The 19,121-nt window shown below is 51.8% G+C and overlaps 1 protein-coding gene across 1 annotated transcript in view; it reads right to left on the bottom strand.

Annotated features, from left to right (window-relative positions):
- Positions 1 to 463: 463 nt before the first annotated feature.
- Positions 464 to 19,121, bottom strand: part of FAIM2 (Fas apoptotic inhibitory molecule 2) — a 37,224-nt gene continuing 18,566 nt past the window's right edge. Inside the window, exons 6-12 of the mRNA XM_050925350.1 lie at positions 16,378 to 16,428; positions 15,594 to 15,633; positions 14,191 to 14,228; positions 13,259 to 13,346; positions 11,792 to 11,887; positions 6,592 to 6,645; positions 464 to 2,517 (exon numbers count right to left, since the gene is read on the bottom strand). Of these exons, the coding sequence (XP_050781307.1) occupies positions 2,368 to 2,517; positions 6,592 to 6,645; positions 11,792 to 11,887; positions 13,259 to 13,346; positions 14,191 to 14,228; positions 15,594 to 15,633; positions 16,378 to 16,428 (517 nt within the window). The 3' untranslated portion in view covers positions 464 to 2,367. The remainder of the gene's footprint in view (positions 2,518 to 6,591; positions 6,646 to 11,791; positions 11,888 to 13,258; positions 13,347 to 14,190; positions 14,229 to 15,593; positions 15,634 to 16,377; positions 16,429 to 19,121) is intronic.

Here is a 19,121-nt window from a genome sequence, read left to right on the forward strand (position 1 = left end):
ACTTGAATAGTTGAATAGCAAAGGGGCTGCTTCCACTACCTGGCCTTTCATAGCATGAGTTCAGGGTAGTTCTGTGAGAGAGAGCCCCGCCTGGGCAGTTCTTGGGTGCTCCTCAGCAATCCATCTGGATAGTGGGCATTTCTCAGGGTGCCACTCGGTGTCAGCAGCATGGGCATTCCTCCTTTTCACCTCACACACCCAGGCTTGAGTCCAAACTTACCCTTTTTCCTAGGGCCCCCTCTACTGTTATGTTCAATAACAATAAATAGAAACTTGTCACCGGAGCTTGCTCCTGAATTTTGCTGTTCTCCCTAAAGGACTGCCTCTGTCCCTGACCCTAGTGCTTTCTCTGTCTCAGGGAGACACTCGAAAATCCCTTTTATATCCTGGGTTGGCGCTAATAGGATCCACCTGATCTGGCTGCCAGGATGAGTCAGCAGAACAGCTCTTTTTTGTCCTCAGGGTCCTACAACCTGGCAAAGGGCACTAAGACCTGGCACTCTATTCCAAGTGGTTTCTCGGAATGCCACCTGGGCAGCCCTCACTAAATTACGTGGGTATTTCTTGGGTACTCCTGGGTGTAGTCCCCAGTTTCCTTCTTCAAAACTGCATTGGGTTCCCCTGAAGGTGCAACAATGGGGCAGGATAACCCTAGATCAGCTCCTTTGCCACGTTATTCATGCTGGTAGAATGGACTTTTAAAAATTGAGATGTCGGTATTTTGTCCAACTGCAACAGCTCCTCCTTCATTTGGTTCTGTCCCTGCTAATCTGATCAGACTGCCTCCTTGGCGGCAGGCCGCAGGTCAGTTATTTTTTCTTGAGTACTAAGTGCCTTCCGTGGAGAGGTGATGAAACATCTGCTCACCAGCAAAGGGTAGTGCGAGAAACACCTGGTTCTTCATGCCAGCTAACAGGTAGCAGGCCTGGCAATTGCATGGAGATCCAGCTTTAGGGTGCCTGCAGCTGGCACCCCGTTCTTGGGTGACTCACGTGATGTCAGTGTTTACAAGTTCCATAGTTTCAGCATCTCAGAAGTCGGGGGGGTCAGGGAAGCTTGTTCAACAGCATTAATGCCACCCAAGCCTGCTGGTGGATGTGATGCTCTCCAGTGGTTAGAAAGAAGACCTCTCCAGCACCCGCTGTCCAATCTGCAGCTGGGAGCACACATAGGGGGCATCCGGGCAGTACCGCTGGGGTGTGGTGCAGACACCTCTCTGCCCTTCCAAGCTGGGCATGCTCACCAAGCAATACAACTGCATTCGTGGTGGTGGTGACCCCGGATGCACTGCACGATGGAGCATCTAGAGTTCGAGGCCATTACTGTAGGACACTAATGAGTCCATATGAGCCCCTAGGGTCTTTGTCCAATCTCACCATCTTCCTCATGGACACTGGGATCCTGGCTTTGCATAGGCTGACGCTTCTCAACCTTCTCCATCCTGGGACCCATCTAGCTGGGACCTAGCCTCCCTCCACATTTAGTGATATGGAAAGGGCAGGCTGGTATCATGACCCCTTGACACCTGTTTGCAATCCTGCCTGGGGCCCATACCTTAGACAGCTCCAGTCTACTCATCCCCTGAGGCAGCTGGCTGGGTAGGTGAGTCCAACATCAGTGATCACCCTGGCCTGGGAGGCATTATGGGAGGAAAGAGTGTTCTCAGTTTTGTGGTCTGGTAGAAAGGAGACACAGGAAGACCTGGAGGGTGCTGAGGATGTCTCTTAGGGGGCTGCCCTGATGGAGAGCTGCTGTTCTCACACCAGGTAGATGTCTGCTAGCGAGATTGCCAAGAGGTGCCATTCATTTCTGGGCTGCATCTGTACTGTAATCACATGACTCAGATTGTGCATGGAGGCAGGAGAGAGGGAAGGTGGATACCTAGGCAGTCCTGGAACCTAACCTACTCCCTTCTTTTGTCCAGCTGCTAGTTCTCCTGCCAGGACCCAAACAAATTCCCAACCCCCATCTTTTTCCCTTTCACAGCCGGGCTTTGCATCCCAATAGCACACACGGTAACGGACCTACATGCAATAATGTGCCGAAGCCAGATGGGGAACCCTAGTGACCTTTGCAAATGGGAAAGCCCAGCCTGCTGCCCCGCCGGCACTACCAACTCTGCTTTGGTTTGATTTCAGGGGGTGGGCGGACGTCTAGCATTTCCACCCCAGTTTGCTTTCTGGGTCACAAAGGGTTAACAGCATATGTACAAGCTGCAGAAGGAACCGGGGGGTTGCTCAGTAGATGGAATGGAGCTGGGAAAGGGACCAGAAAGGTTGGCTATATTTTCCCCCTCTTTTTTTTTTGTTTTGTTTTTTTAACATTTTTCTGTTTTGCCGGGTGAGGACAGATGCTTTCTCACTGCGCCTACTCCCGGCTGGAGCCGAAGAGCTGGAGGAAGAAGGAGAAGATGTAGACAATGTCCAGGTAGATATTGAGGGCTCCAAAGATGTATTCCTCCGGGCTCAGTGAGTACCGGCGGTTCCCCATCAGCAGCTGTGTGTCGAATGCCAGGAACTGGGGAGAGAGAGAAGGAAAACAGACCCGCAAAGAGGATCAGGCAATGCATCGCATGCTTGAACATAAGAACATAAGAACGGCCGTACTGGGTCAGACCAAAGATCCCTCTAGCCCAGTATCCTGTCTACCGGCAGAGGCCAATGCCAGGTGTCCCAGAGGGAGTGAACCTAACAGGCAATGATCAAGTGATCTCTATCCTGCCATCCATTACCACCCTCTGACAAACAGAGTCTAGGGACACCATTCCTTACCCATCCTGGCTAATAGCCATTAATGGACTTAACCTTCATGAATTTATCCAGTTCTCTTTTAAACCCTGTTATAGTCCCAGCCTTCACAGCCTCCTCAGGTAAGGAGTTCCACAAGTTGACTGCGCTGCATGAAGAAGAACTTCCTTTTATTTGTTTTAAACCTGCTGCCCATTAATTTCATTTGGTGGCCCCTAGTTCTTGTATTATGGGAACAAGTAAATAACTTTTCCTTATTTAACTTTCTCCACATCACTCATGATTTTATATAACTCTATCATATCCCCCCCCTTAGTCTCCTCTTTTCCAAGATGAAAAGTCCTAGCCTCTTTAATCTCTCCTCTTATGGAACCCGTTCCAAACCCCTAATCCCTCTTGGCACAGGCCCCTTTCGCCCCCAAGCAGCCCAATCAACAGTTACGAGAATTGCTTAATTATACCCACTATTAAAATGCAGCTGGTTCTTGGGTGGAACTCAGCTGCTGTTTAACACTCCGCAAAAACACTTCAAAACTTTATTCTGGCAAGGCAGCGTGGCCCATTGGACAAAGTCGTGGATGGGATCTTAGGAGACTTGGGTTCCAGTCCTTACTCTCCCCCAGGCCTGCTGGATGACTTATGTAGGGGGGTGGATAGATAGTGCTACACTCCAAAAGGAGATTTGGCCAGGCTACCACCCCATTATCCCACAGTGCATTGGATTTAGGGTGATCAGATGTCCTGATTTTATAGGGACAGTCCCGATTTCTGGGTCTTTTTCTTATGTAGACTCCTATTATCCCCCACCCCCTGTCCCAATTTTTCACACTTGTTGTCTGGTCACCTTAACTGGATTATTCCCACGGTGGTTGGAGATGCAGGGAGAATTATGCACTGTTGGTTAAGGATGCAGCTCCCAGTATGGCTCATGGAAGCAGGTCACAACAGTGACCCGAACTGGCTTCATTCTAGCCCTGCCCATAGCGCTGAGCAATCCAATTCCAGCCGAGGAGAAGGAGGGAGGGTTCTCTCCGGGTGGGAGTTGAGAACCCAATCTTAATTTCCAGGCTATGCTGCAGCCTGTCACTACGCAGCTAAAGCTCTTTGCCTGAGCGCCACCCCCGGTGCCCACCCACCTTGCTAGAGTCTGGTACTAGCGGCAGATGAGGTGACATGCAGATGAAGGGGGATGGAGTGACTGAAAGCCTCGGGGTCACTGTGTTTAAGGGTGAGGGGGGCCTAGAACCAGGGACCTTGCAGGCTCACGCCTAAAACTCGTGACTTCCTGAGCTTTGCAATCCTTAAGCAACTGTTTCTATGAGCCTGTCCTGAGTTTCAGGTTATGGCTAAACTTTTGCCTGGCTCTGCTCCACCTCTGCCACGGACTTCTCTGATAACCCCAGGGCAGATCACGGGCCATCGGGCCAGCGCCTCTGCCTTTGCGCCCAGCAGGACTGCCCTCCCTCACCGCATCACATACAATCAAGGGCTTTGTCTTGTCCAGTTTGCAGGTTCCAACCCACTGAGCTTTGGCCATGTCCCCTGGGGAGATAACGTAAGAACGGCCATACTGGGTCAGACCAAAGGTCCATCCAGCCCGATGTCCTGTCTACCAACAGTGGCCAATGCCAGGTGCCCCAGAGGGAGTGAACCTAACAGGTAATGATCAAGTGATCTCTCTCCTGACATCCATCTCCATCCTCTGACAAACAGAGGCTAGGGACACCCTTCCTTACCCATCCTGGCTAATAGCCATTAAAGGACTTGACCTTCATGAATTTATCTAGTTCTCTTTTAAACCCTGTTATAAACTTGGCCTTCACAACCTCCTCAGGCAAAGAGTTCCACAGGTTGACTGAGATAACTCCCATACACGGACTGGTCTCATGGTCAAGCAACTTATGCTGAAGTTACTTCCTTTCTTAATTTCATCCCATTCCTCCCGGTTATACCCCACCCCCAGCGATTCCTGGGCGGTAACTACCTTCAGCGACTTCCATCGTCTCACCCCCGTCTTGGCCGCTGCTTGGCCAAGGAGTGCTCCTGATTCTTCCTTGCGAGTCCCTTCCCCCAGCTCCAGGATTGTTTCTGTTGTTGTTCTCTGCATTTCCTCCCACTTGAGCAAATATCTGCCTGGTAACTTGCTGTCCCGAACCCAGTGCCACATTCCAGGTGCAGTCACGCTACAGCTATAAAGAATTATACCCTTCCCCTCCCGGCACAGTGACTGGGTGACTTTGCCAAACTGCACAGAGAGGGGGCCCGGTCTAGGAGATGGGGCATCAGGGGACCTGAATGATACTGCTGGCTCTGCTGTCAACCTGTGTGACTGTGAGCTGGTCTCTGAGTCTCCAATTCCCTCTACCTTGAGTCTGTCTTGTCTATTAACCTTCTCCCCATCCCTGCTCCTTCCCTGGTTGCACTGTGCTCTTTGGGGCAGCGTGTGTGAAGATGCAATGCCCAGAACAATGGGGTCTGGCTTTCCTAAGGGCTTCTGGGACACAAATAATAATTGGCCATAGAGGCCTGGTCCATAGGCTTCAGCAGCTGAGGAGCTGATTGTCTATGTTTACGAGCCAGTTATATTCCATGTAACCCTGGGCACGTTTTACAGGGCAATCGTAAAACATCCGAGTTCTTCATAACTGACTTTATGAGCTATTAAACAAATTGCTCAACTGCTGTTGCTATTCCCAGCAATCCCAGATGGCTCTGCCTCGCCCCAAGGCGGCTGTCCTCCTGACCCCCCATTTGGTGTGGCCCCGCATGCTCCTTCAGTGGGTGCTTCCTGCTTTCCAAATGGCAAATGTGACTCCTCTAAAATACGCTCTGGAGAAACACTTGCTGCATAAGCTGCCTGGAAACTCCCTCACGTATGGGCCCTGCATTTGTTTTTGGTGTAATACAGCAAGTATTTTTGACCCAAAAGTTTAGGGGCCTTGGGAGTGAGGGCAAGGAGTTCTGCATGGGACCCACAGCTCTGGCACCAACCCCCTGGGCTGCAAAGGAGCACCCCCCTCCGCCTGCTATCTCCGTCCTAAATTCCACATGTCAATCCTGCCCCTATGTCACTCTCTGCTACTCTAGTCCTGGGCTGCCCGCACCCACAGCTCTGCCAGTGCCCCTCATCATGGGCCTCACCTTGGGGCAGGATGCAGGATTGCAGGGGGCCTTACCTCCAGCACCCCCTTGTGGCTGCTTCCTTGGCCCCACAGTGGCCTGTCTCTGTCTGGGTCTCCCACAGCCTGGCCCCCCAGCTGGGACATTTAGAAGTTCGATCCCCTTTCTAGGTAATGAAGTCCCCGCTGTACCTCCCACTCCCAATCAATATCCAGATGAATCTTTCTCCACGCTGAAGGTCTCTGCTTCCTGGAGTGTTGCAGAGTTTGTCCCAGGCTGCTCGGTCACCAGCAGGTTTGCCCCTTTCTGCCTCCCTGCCCTGGTCTTGACCACCTCACGCCCAGAGACACACACCACTCTGCCAAAGCACCTCCATCTGGAGCGGCTCTCCCAGCTCTGCTGATGAACCTCACTCCCTCCGCTACTCCATACCGTGTCTGGCCTTAAACCAGGGCCATCAGCTGTGCCAGACGCGGCCCTGATGTTGTGATAAAGACACAGGCACACTAGGGACTAAGCACAGAAGATCCCATGGATTGCTATTCATCATCCACCTTTGGACATGAAGGTCTCCTGAAGGGAAAGGTCTCCTGCAGTACAACTCCCCTCCCTCTCCTTCCCCATGCTCATCTTGCCTTGCAAGGGACAGGCGATTTGCTACCTGATTGAACTTGGCCAAATAAATCAATCAAATTCTCATTCCTTGGGATTCTGTGCCGCTTACCATAGTAAAGACAATCGCACCCAGCACGGCATATATGGCATGGAGCCACGGCACCTACAGGAAACAGACAGATACACCAGTCAGCTTTAGGGAGAAGCCCAACCAGCAAGAAGGGAGGGCTTGGCTCACACCATGGAGGACACAATCTAGGAAAAGCAGCATAGGCACAGAGACTGGCCCACAGTATCCCAGCAAGGCAGTAGCAGAGATGGGCATAGAACCGAGGTCTCCTGTTGCCTAAGCCAGCACATGACCCACCAGACCACGTGAGCCAGCCACATAAGGAACCCAATGACTCTTTAGAAGAGGCATGATCTCACACACACTTAGGCCTCACAGTTAGAAAAGGGACCACATGGATCAGGATTTTGGGTGCCCAATGTGAGTCACCCAGGGCTTGGGTGACCAGACAGCAAATGTGAAAAATCAGGACGGGGTGGGGGGTAATAGGAGCCTATGTAAGAAAAAGACCCAAAAATCGGGACTGTCCCTATAAAATTGGGACATCTAGTAACTCTACAGGGCTTGCTTTCAGAGGCAGGATCTCTCTCCCACCCCACAGACCTGGTAGGAACTTGCTCGTCCCTCATCCATCCCCGTCTCTCACAGCGCGTGCAGGAGCTCACTCTCCCCCTCTACCCTCCACCTCCAAGGCCAGAGGAGTTCTGTGCCCCTGACGATTATTGGGGGTGCCCCTGCTTGCCCTCCCTTTCTGCACGCCCCTGGCTGCCATTGACATCCACTGGCACAGTGAATGCTCTGCCATTCTGAATGGCAGACCCATGGCATCTCACACCGAGACACCCCACATCAGACGCCCCTTTCAAAAACACTGGCCTTAGTAGCTGTGTGTCCTCAAGTCATGAGCGAAATCACTGGGCCTCCAGGAAAGAACAGGTTCCATTCAGAGTCCAGTACTGACAGTTGCTTAAAGCAGCTGTGCTCGGAGATGATCATTCCCCTCTATTTGACATTGGCGAGGCCTCAACTGGAGTAGTGTGTCCAGTTTTGGGCCCCATACTACAGGAAGGATGTGAAGAAATTGGAAAGAGTCCAGCGGAGGGCATCAAAAATGATTAGGGGGCTGGAGCACATGACTTATGAGGAGAGGCTGAGGGAAATGGAGTTATTTAGTCTGCAGAAGAGAAGAATGTGGGGGAATTTGATAGCTGCTTTCAGCTACCTGAAGGGGGGTTCCAAAGAGGATGGATCTAGACTGTTTTCAGTGGTGGCAGATGACAGAACAAGGAGCAATGGTCTCAAGTTGCAGTGGGGGAGGTTTAGGTTGGATATTAGGAAAAACTTTTTCACTAGGAGGGTGGTGAAGAACTGGACTGGATTCCCTAGGAAGATGGTGGAATCTCCTTCCTTAGAGGTTTTTAAGGCCCAGCTTGACAAAGCCCTGGCTGGGATGATTTAGTTGGGGATTGGTCCAGCTTTGAGCAGGAGGTTGGACTAGATGACCTCCCGAGGTCTCTTCCAACCCTGAGATTCTATGATTCTATGAATGCAGCCATCTCCAGCCTAGAGGAATGTGCCCAACTGCTTGGGGAGCCCTGGAACAGCCAATAGGGCCCAGTTGGATACAAGTAAACAACTGCGGCCCCAAAGTGATTAATGGAGGCTGCCAGACTCTGGGCAACTCCTCCTTTGTCAACATTTCCCAGTGTCCGTTGAGTGCTCAGGGATGAAGAATTGCAAAATAAAAGCTCCTGGATGGAAAACAAGACGCCAAAGGCTGGAATAACAGCACCCCCCCCCCTTTCCCTTTGCTATCAATCACTGTCATTAGCCACCCACAGCAAGATATCAGTCGGGAACAACAAACACCTTTGTTGGAACTGAACAGCGTTAAGCGCCAGATGCGTCCGCCAGAGCAGAAAGAGACAGAAAATGTGGCAAAGGGGTGATGGCAGGAGGGTGGTGAGGTAGGTGAGTATGACAATAATCCCCCAAGAGCTGGCCACATGGATGTGGCCCCTCGGATATTGCTGGTTTTATTCAAACACGTTGATCAGTAGCCAGCACTTTAGTGATTAGAACAGGGGCCTAAACATCAGGATTCCTGAGTTCTATTCCCTGCTTTGGGAGGGGAATACAGGGCAAGGGTCAGGGCCATTGATTGGGCCTCTGGACTCCTGGTGCAGTGGTTAGACCAGCTTACTGGCCATCAGGACTCCTGGCTTTCATTCCCAGCTTTGAGAAGGGAAGGTGGTTAAAGCATGTAAGTGGGAGCAAGGAAAGATGGGTTCTATACCCAATTTTGAGAGGGCAGCACGGTGCAGTGGTTAAAACAGCTAACGGGGAACGCGCTCCTGGGTTCTAGTCCAAGCTTTAAGGGCAGCGCGTGCTGGACTGGTTACAGCACTTGATTTTTGAGCCAGGGCTCCTGGTTTCACTTCCCAGCTCGGGGAGGAGAATGTGGTGCAGTCATTAGAGCAGGAGAATGGGAGGCAGGATCCCCTGGTACCTTTCCCTTCAGTGCCACCAGGGCAAAGGTCATCATCTTCAGCCAACGCAATCTCCCAAGAAGGAACAGATCCTTTAATTCAGTTGGACCAGATCTCATTATCCGTTACGCCAGTGTCAATCTAGGATCAGTGCCACTCCCGGGCAAGGCACAAAGGGCAGAGGTTTGGGCCGAATGTGGAGGGTTGTCTGGCATTAATCCAAAAGGAACACTAAACACATGAGCTGGGATTTTCAAAAATGTCCGTACCGCAATCGCAAGAGTGATTGCAACATATGCAGATGGGCCCAAACTAACTTGAATCCAGTTAGCTCAGGGACCAGTGCAGCCACAGCTGCATGGGGTTCCTGGCAGTTTGGAACCATGTGTCTGTAATCAGCTCACCCACCCTGCTGTCTGTGCTACCACAGCTTCACTGCAATTGGTTCGTGCACTAGCTAGATTAAAGCCAGCTCAGGTATGTCTATAGATGCTGCAATCACACCTCCAACGGCAGTGTAGGCACACCCTAAGGGAGTTAGGCACCTAAATCCCATTGGGCACCTAACTCTTTTAGGCTACTTTGAAAATCCCTGCCTTGATGCTCTTCAACGGGGTTAGTTTTCGCTGTAGACCTCGCCACCTCTCAACATCGGACGGTCTGAAATGTTGCACCGGGGCCATTTCTAGTTAGTCCCCCATGTCCATCTTTGACATCTGACATCCACACATAAGGGAACAGAGATTTATTCAGTTCAGAAGATTTTAGGGGTTTGAGGGGAGACCTGAAGCTCCAGATATTCCAGGCAGCCACTCCCCAAAATCCCTAAAACATAATCTGGTTCAGTGCAAAGGAAGGAAAAATAACTAAATAGATGTGTATGGGACTAGATTAGAAAACTAGATGTGTAATAATAATCTAGCTCTTCTCAACCATAGATCTCAAAGTGCTATTTTACAGATGGGGAAACTGAGGCACAGAGAGGGTAGTGGCTTGCCCAAGATCACCCAGCAGACCAGTAGCAGGAGTAGAACCCAGGTCTCCTGAGGCTCAGTCTAGTATGCACACCACTCGGGCACGCTGCTGCCCCCTGGATGGGGGTAGATACAATTAGCCACATTTGCCCAGAGCACCTGGCTTGTCTATCACCTCCTTCAATTCACGGCTTGTAGTCAACAAGCTACAGGCAATTTCCTGAGCTTATCTCTGCCCCCAAAGCAGTTCAAGTCACTGCTACTCAGCGACACTGGTATAAATCCAGAGTCACTCCATGAAGTTCAGGAGGAGTTACTCAGATCCTGCGGGGAGGAGAAATGGGTGTTGCAGGACTGGCCATCAGGGAGTTATTAATTATTTTCATTGTTGTTACACGCATTGAAGTCACGGACCAGGACCCCACAGGCACGGACAACTGCAGAACAATAAAATAGGCCCTGCCCCACAGAGCTTCCAATCTTACACCCAGTCGGTTTGAACCAATCGGCCACACCAATGGATAGTGGCTCTGAGCAATTCTTCCCCCGGCCCTTCTCGGAGTGGGAAGCTGAACTGTTTCACTCTTGGCTGCTCCCTGATAGGACACCCCGGGCGACTTGCCTCTGCTGTTTCTGACCCATGGAAGGTTTGGCGGCTCAGCGGTTTGCACTTCCTGGCTGCACGATTATTAACACGATTGATTGTGACGGCTCCCCCAATCTCCAAGCCTTTGCATCCGCTTCCGCCCACCCTCTCCTTTGCAGGAGCTCTCGTTCAGCAATTTATCCTCAGTGGAAACTCTACAGCGGCTGGAAAATGCTGATAAAGGGGCAAATTGCTGTGAGTTCTGGCTCACCGAGAGTCTCCATTTATCACCCTGAGCCGTCACTTTGTTTGTCTAGCCTCGCTGTGCCCAGATGCCCCACACTTCTCATAGGTGACTTCCACACTCATAGGTGCCGACTTATTAAGATCCTGGGAGCGCTCCACCCCAGACCTCGCTCCCACTCTACCCCTTCCTGCGAGCCCTCTCCTCTCCCCACCTCATTTGGCCCACTCCCCCTCCTCTTCCTGCCCGCGTGCCTCCCTCTCCCCCAGTGCCTCCTGCATGTCACAGAACAGCTGATCATGGCGGGAGGAAGACGCCGGAAGGGAGGGGGAGGAGCCGTTCAGCGGGGGTGGGCAGGAGGAACAGGGCAGGAGGAGGAGGCACTGACCCATGGGGCTGCCAGTGGGTGCTGACCACCCACTATTTTTTTCTGTGGGTGCTCCAACCCCGGAGCGCACACGGACTCGGCACCTAGGTACACACTGATGGGTAGCTAGAGGGACACACCCACTTTCGGGCAGCTAGAGGGAACTATTTGCTCCATCCAGAGGCAATGCTGCTCAGTTCACAAACGTACCCCCGGAGTCACTCTGATCTGGGTTACGTTGGTGTCAATCCAGTGTGACACCATTGGGCTGACACAGCCCTAACTGAGATCAGAACCTGTTGATTCCAGTGGGAGATATGCATCCACATTATCCAAGGGAGCAGCTTAGCCCAGTGTTTGGAAGGACAAGGAAGCAGCCAAAGTGGGAGGGAGGCCCTTACCCACCTTTAACCCCCATGCCCAAATAAGAGGGGTTGTCCCTGTCAACTAGGAATCAGGCTGCATCGCGGTTTGCACCACGGGCCATCCCCATCTGACCCTGTGCAGCAAGAAAATCCTCCCTGCAGAGGAGGCGCCATGGGAGCGAATTAGGATCCACAGAGAGAAGAGGTCACTTACATATTGGAAGGGGAGGAGAATGGCCAGGATGATCCCACTGAAGAGCAGCACCATGAGCATGACGAAGAGAACACCCTGGCAGGAGGTGAAGTCAAACTGTGGAGGCAAAAAGGGGCCGTTGGCTTTATTGGTTAGCCCGGCTGGCAGTGGGCAAGGTGCACGGGACTCAGTGATGAGGTGTTGGCTCCTTCATGCCCCCTGCCCAGCCACTCACCCAGCATCACACAAATCACCCTGTCAATCACAAGCCCACCTATATCCCAAATCCCATACCCAGCACCCTTCGACCATGCCTATACCCCATACCCAGCACCCATCAGACTCCACTTATATCCCAAACCCCACACCCAGCACCCATCAGACCCCACTTATATCCCAAACCCCACACCCAGCATACCCCGTCTAGACCCCAAACCTGGCACCCATCATACCCTATCTATACCCCAAATCCCATACCCAGCACCCATCAGACCCCACCTAGACTCCAACCCCCATACCCAGCACCAATCAGATCTTGCCTATACCCCAAACCTCCAGCCAGCACCCAGCAGACCCCACCTAGACCATACATCCATCAGACCCCATCTATATCCCAAACCCCATGCCCAGCACCCAGCAAACCCCACCTTTACCCAGCACCCTTCATATCACACCTATTCCTCAACCCCCCTACCCAGCACCCAGCAGACCCTGCCTAGACCCCAAACCCGCTACCCAGCACCCATCTGGCCCTGCCTCGATCTCAAACCACATACTTGGCACCTATCAGACCCCACCTATACCCCACACCCATCAGACCCTACCTGTATCCCAAACCCCATATCCAGCACCCACCAGACCCCACCTATACCCAGCACCCTTCATACCACACCTATACCCCAAACCCTCTGCCCCAGCACTCATCCTACCCCAAATCCTGTACTCTTAACCTTATTGTCCAGGACTCAACATACTCCACCTACACCCCAAGTCTTGTAGCCTAGCACCCATCACACTCTGGACCTTATAACTCCAAATCCTATCATTATTATACAGCTTATTCACCACCTATATCCAATCCTTATCCACCTCAGCATTGTCATCCCTCTGCACCCAAAATCCAAGACTCGCCAGGACCAATATGGCACCCATACTGCAACTCCCATCCCTCTCAGACATTCCCTCCTTTCCCCCACCACCCCCCATCCCGCCTCAGCCTTTAGCTGCTCTCCCAGATCCATACTTCCGGGCCAAACCATTTGCTGCATGAGTGTCAGCTCCTCTTTCCCTATCAAGAGCTCCTTCCCCACCCTGAGATGTATCCCCTGCCCCCCTGCCCAACATGCTGGGATAGTCTCACCTCAGAATCATAGAATCATAGAAGATCAGGGTTGGAAGAGACCTCAGGAGGTATCTAGTCCAACCGCCTGCTCATAGCAGGACCAACCCCCAACTAAATCTACCAACACCAACTAAATCAACACCAACCTTGGTCTGGAAGCTGAAGATGGTGACGGAAAGACACACCAAGGCTGTGATCCCCAGGCACAAGAGAACCGACGTCGTGTTGTAATAGCTGCAAAAGGAACACAGAAACCACATTTCTAATTAGATCCCACAAATGGATGGAAGGAGAGAGACAATTAGGAGCTCCAGGGGCTTAGCAGGGGTAGGCAGATACAGCATTGATGCTAGGGTCAGATGAATAAGCATAGGGTTGAGATTACACTTCACTTCTCATATGGCTAGACAGTGGGGGTTCCTGGCTAGATAGGTATGGAAAAGCCTAAGAAATGACTGATGTGTGGATCCTCCTTCTGCTATAGATGGAAGAAAACTGCTGGTAAGGCCAGGCTAGAGCCTGCAATTTGTTTCCCTCTATCCCTCTTTGGCCGGCAGGAGCCTGGATCTGTTAATATTCCTCCAGTGCTTTGCACTAAGAGAGGTGGTACTGCCCCCCAGACACTGCTTCTGCTCCCTACACAGCAGCTGGGAGAGGATGGGAATGGCAGAGCCCGGAGCCACCCCACAGGCAGCTTTCCTGCCCCGCTCCCTACAGCACCTCCTGCTTGGAAATGCCGCGACAGGAGTGGCAGTGGACTCCCCAAAAGCCCATTCCCCTACAATGACGCGTGGTGGTGGGCGGGCTCTCTCTGGGGCTGGAGTTGATCTGAGCTTCCCCACAGCCAGCTGTTGGCAAAACACCCGGAGTTCACGCCGGCCTCCACTGGAGGTTGCAGCTGGTGTCAAAGGAAGGGTCAGGTTTTGCCTGGATATTTTAGCAGCTCAGAAAGGAGCAAAGGGCCGGTGTCGCTCAGATCATTCTAACCTGGGAAGCCAAGGAAGGGAGCTGCAGGAAAATGCTGGGACATGGGGCCGAACTAAGGAAAAGAAATCTGATGTCCAACTGATTGACCTACCTGGAGAGCATTCCAGTGAGATAGGACATGGAGAGAGTCTAGAGGTGGGGGGAGAGAAAGCATTAGTACTGGGGTATGCGCTTAGTTACTCCACGAATAATTACTCAGAGCTGTCCCATAATTGTCCTTCATGGAGGCAGGGGGGTGAAGGCAGAAGGCTTTCCAGTTCCCTTGGCCACTAAGGGTGTAGGTTCCTCCAGGCCTATCCCAGTGGTGAGGCTACATGTCTGGCGGCCGGGTGCCTGGTTTTCAACTGGAAAGTCCGGTTGAAAAGGGGACCTGACAGTGTCTGGTCAGATCTATTGAATGGACACCCAAAGTCCAGTTACTGTGAGCGGGAGAGGTGCCGGGTCATCACTGGCTCCAGTCCCTATTCAGCCAGGGTCACCTTCTGCCTTCATTGGGTGGCTGCAACTCCCAACCCCGACTCTGTAGGCTACCCTCCTGACCCGGGAAGGGGTGGGTTGGAAGGGAAAAGCAGCAAGTGACTGGGAGAGAGGGGAAGAGGAGTGGACGGGGTGGGGCCTCAGGGGAAGAGGCAGGGCAGGGACGGGGTCTCAACGGAAGAGGTGAGGAAAGGGCAGGGCTTTGGGGGGAAGAGGTGGGGCAGAAAGAGGAGGAGGTGTGGCAAGGGAGGTTCCGGCACTCCTGTTGGAGTGTCCAGTTTTAAATATTACCATGTTGGCAACCCTAACTACATGGACCACTTAGGAGTCACAGACGGGCAGCAGAAGCTATTCTGACCCATAGGCAGGAGTTGGCGGCTGCGATGGGGCAGTGCTGCAATCCGGCAGTCTGCTCACAGGCTGGGAACCAAGATGAAACTGGTGTTCCTGAATCCAGCCCAATTCTGCTCCACATCCACCCCTCAGTTACTGCAGCGCCGCGAGCTGCGTTCGCTTACTACGGACAGATGCTTGGCTCCGTCCAGAGACAGGCACCCATTTACTGTAGACGTCTTTCAATTCCTCCAGTTGTGGCACCCAGCGTTATCGACAGGGCAGCGAAACCCTTTAACAGGTGCCCCAATGGAGACTGTTTCTGGATGATGGATGCTAACCTTCAAAGGGTAAAGCCCACAAGAGGGGTTTAATAGGGTACATCCCAATGCGTAGGGCTATGAATGATGCTTCCCTAGTTCCACATTGCTGTATGGGACCCGGATACCCCTCTGCCCCGCCTCCTCCTAAATTTCTTTTTGTTTACAGAGTCCCACTTCATCTCAATTTATCTAGCTCTAGTTCCACCAGCAGGGACTGCGTTTAAGGTAGCAATTACTGGACCAATCTGTATGCCCTGTGTTAACGAGATGATCACAATGGTCCCTTCTGGATTTCTTATTCTCTATGAAATTGATGACACTCCAAAGGCTAGGTCGGTCACCGTGCAGGTACGTTACTTACAAAGACACTTAAGAGGATCAGGTTCCATGGAAAATACCTCCTGCAAGTGATGTGAAAAGAGTCAGTCAGCAACACTATCCAAAGAGCAGAGTGATTTAAAGTCATTGCATAATGTGTTGCATAATGTGAATTACATAATTAATTATCTGTGCACCACAGGCCGGTGAGGCAACACGATGTTAATTCTGCTGGGTAACTATAGCGCTGTGCCCAGGGGACTTCTAGGTTGCGACACAAATGCATCCGCTATATTATAGCGAAGCAATCAGGAATCTCCAGCTCTGGGACAAGACGGCAGCATTTGCACCACATAATAATAAACAGCATCTACGGCTGGGCATCACCGAGATAGAACAGCAGCACCTCTGCTATTACAGTTACAATACAACTTAGACTTTTCCTACCAAGTTGCAGCTCTGATGCAGCTACTTGCAACTGCTCCATGCGTCAGCACACAACCGCGACGTGCACCAACACGCAACTGCCCCGTGTACCAACACACAACTGCATCATGTCTGCTGCCTAGGAGCACGTGGCCCCATGAATCTCGAGCAAGGAGACGTAACTGCATTTTCTCTGCTATAGCACAGCACTGAGACATGACTGCAACCCATTTGCTACAGACAATGCAGCATCTGGGCTGCATCTGCTCGGAGATCCAACTTCGGTATGGATACCGTGTGCTGCAGGCCATGAGTCAAGAACATACGGGATTTGAGCGGTGATAGGAAAGCACTAGTACATCAGTTCAGTGGGTTGCTTAAAGCAGAAGGAAGTATTGTACCTGGGTCCGGAGCAGCAAGCCAGGATCAAGTATGTCACAAAGAACACAGCACTGTGAGAAAGAAGAACGAGACAAAGGATGGATGACGGAGGAAGAACCTGGCGCTGAATGCAGTTGATGTGGGAGAGGGAGCAATTCTCAGGCTTGACTGTTCCTGTTGCGTTTTGCTGCTGACGCACCAGGGTGCTACACAGCCAAAATCTCTTAGAACACCCTGGGAAATGGCTTTACCATCTAGATCCAGATTGGAGACAGATTGGGTGCATCTGCACTGCAGAAAGAGCGCCACGGCAGCACATCTCAGAGCCCAGGTCAGCTGACTCGACCCATGCTACAGGGCTAAAAATAGCAGTAGGACCATTCCTGCTTGGGCTGGAGCCTTGGCTCTGAAACCCAGCAAGAGGGGTGGGTCTCAGAGGCCAGGCTCCAGCCTGAGCCCGAATGTCTATATTGCTATTTTAGTCCCGGAGAGCGAGCCTTAGTCAGTGGCCTCGGGCTCCGAGACTCAGCACCGGCAGGGGTTTTTTTTGGAGTGTAGCTGTACCCTACGGTATTTGTATGGCACCCATTGTCCTAATATCCAAGTGCAACACTCCTCTGAGGCAGGACAGTGCTAGAAACCCCCATTTTACAGAAGGGGAACTGGGACTCAGAGGGAGGAAGACCCAGATCCTCAAAGGTATATTTGGGCACCTAGAGTTAGGCACTTAAATACCTTTGAGGATCTAGGCCTATGCGACGTACTCAAGGTCACACGAGAAGTGTGTAGCAGGGCAAGAACTCAGCGCCAGGTCTTTTGAACCCAGGTTAGTGCCCCAACCACCAGACTATCCTTCCTTTACAATCATACATACATAAGTAATAATAATAAACTCAACAGGAAAAGGAATCCGAGGGGAGAATACCCCACACAGCCCAAAACCTATTAAACGGGTCCACAAACCAAGCAGCCAAATTGCCAGAGAGTCGACCATCTCCAGAGAGTTGACCATCTCCACACATGAGCAGCTCCAGAGAGTTGACCCGCTCCCAGCAATGAAGGGATCCTCCATCCCTCCCCAGAACATCACACGGCCCTGTGTTTTTCCACAGGGTCAACAGTTATCCTGTAACGATAAACCGATAACCCCCTAGTGCCTGAGGCAGCCCGGCGGTAGGTGAAAAGGCAGGTTCCAAAGGCATTGATGGTAATCAGAGAACTGGCTGCTCATGTGGCAAACCTCACAGTCCCTGGTAAACGTGTCGTTGATAGATCTGTGCTCTGCTCCTGCAGGAGGAAGCCACAGAAAGTGCTGGGGACTGGAATAATCATGGAAGAGTGGAAGGAGGCTTCCCACAGGCGGAGAGAGAGAGAGGGGGCCTGATTCTCATTACTCTAAGGCCTCATTCTGCCTCTCTGGCAGTATAAAGGGAACTTTAAGTGGGTGGACATTACAGTCACACCACTGTAAGGTCCCTTTCCAGTGCCAGAGTGGTGTAATGGGGTCTTAGTGTATATGGGAATCAGGCCCAGAGGGAATAAATAAAACAATAGGATAAATAGAATGGATAGCGGAGAGACATGGTGTGTGGGTGGATGGAAGGAAGGAAGAAAAGAAAGAATAGATAAATAGAGTGGGTAGATGGGAAGGAAAGAGAGAAATCCCAGATCCAGGATCCCTTCCCCAAAGTAGGGGCTGCAAAAAAACACTGACTGGCATCAGATACGTTCCCTGCACTGCGAGGGAAGAATATGGTCAAACGAGGAGGCCAGGAGATGGAAAGGCAGCTGGAGAGATATCTCGGGGATCTGCCTGAATAACAAGTATGGGTCCTAATTAGAAGCTCAGATCTGGAACAGGATCTGAATCCACACTTCTCAAAAGGGGCTTTCTCAGATCTACCAAACCTTGCTCCCAATGCTGAGGAGAATGCGTTATCCTTTAAGGGCATGAACACTGCATCCTCACCAGCTTCCTCCTCCGGCTGCTATTTTGGGTCTTTCTCCAACTTTCTCTAAGCTAGTGTCTCACCTCTGAGTTTTGGGTGTGAACTAACAAGAAACAGGTTCAGCGTGGCCTGTTAATGGCCATTTGCTCCACCTGCTTAATCAACTGGCAGAGCGCAGACACTAACTTTGCAGAGGACACAGGAAATGCTGCACGGGCAAATATTTTTAACACCTCGGAGCTCAGCTAAAAAAGATACATTCTCAATGATTGTTCAGGCCTGATGACTGGTCAGCATGCCCAATGGGTGGGATCTGAGCTCGAATCCGGTGCATTCCAATCCGGACTCATAAATACTTTTCAACTCCTCCTTTATTCTTTTTGCATTCTTTAATGGCTGACAGACAGACAGACCTCAGCTGGTATAAATCTGTGCAGCTTGACTTCCATTTACATCAGCTGAGGGTCTGGCCCAAATATTGCAACAGGCAAAGCACATGTAAGCGGCCAGGGATGTGATTTTGCAGCGCATGTAGACATACCCACGCTAGCTTGAACTAACTGGCTCACTAAAAATAGCAGTGAGGACATGTGGGCCGCACAAGTGAGTACATACCCAAGCAGGGCGGGTGCAAGGACGTTTCGTGCCCTAGGCGAAACTTCCACCTTGCGTCCCTGCACCCCGAGCCCAGTGGCAGCTCTCCGCCTGCCCCTCCCACCCTCAGATGCCCCCACCGCAGCAGCTCCCCCTCCTCCGCCCTGTGGTGCCCCCCCCCGCCACGGCAGCTCCCCCTGGCCCCGGGAGCCATACAGCAG

Source organism: Gopherus flavomarginatus, chromosome 16 (genome assembly GCF_025201925.1).
Source record: "Gopherus flavomarginatus isolate rGopFla2 chromosome 16, rGopFla2.mat.asm, whole genome shotgun sequence".
In the NCBI taxonomy this organism is placed as follows: Eukaryota; Metazoa; Chordata; order Testudines; family Testudinidae; genus Gopherus; species Gopherus flavomarginatus.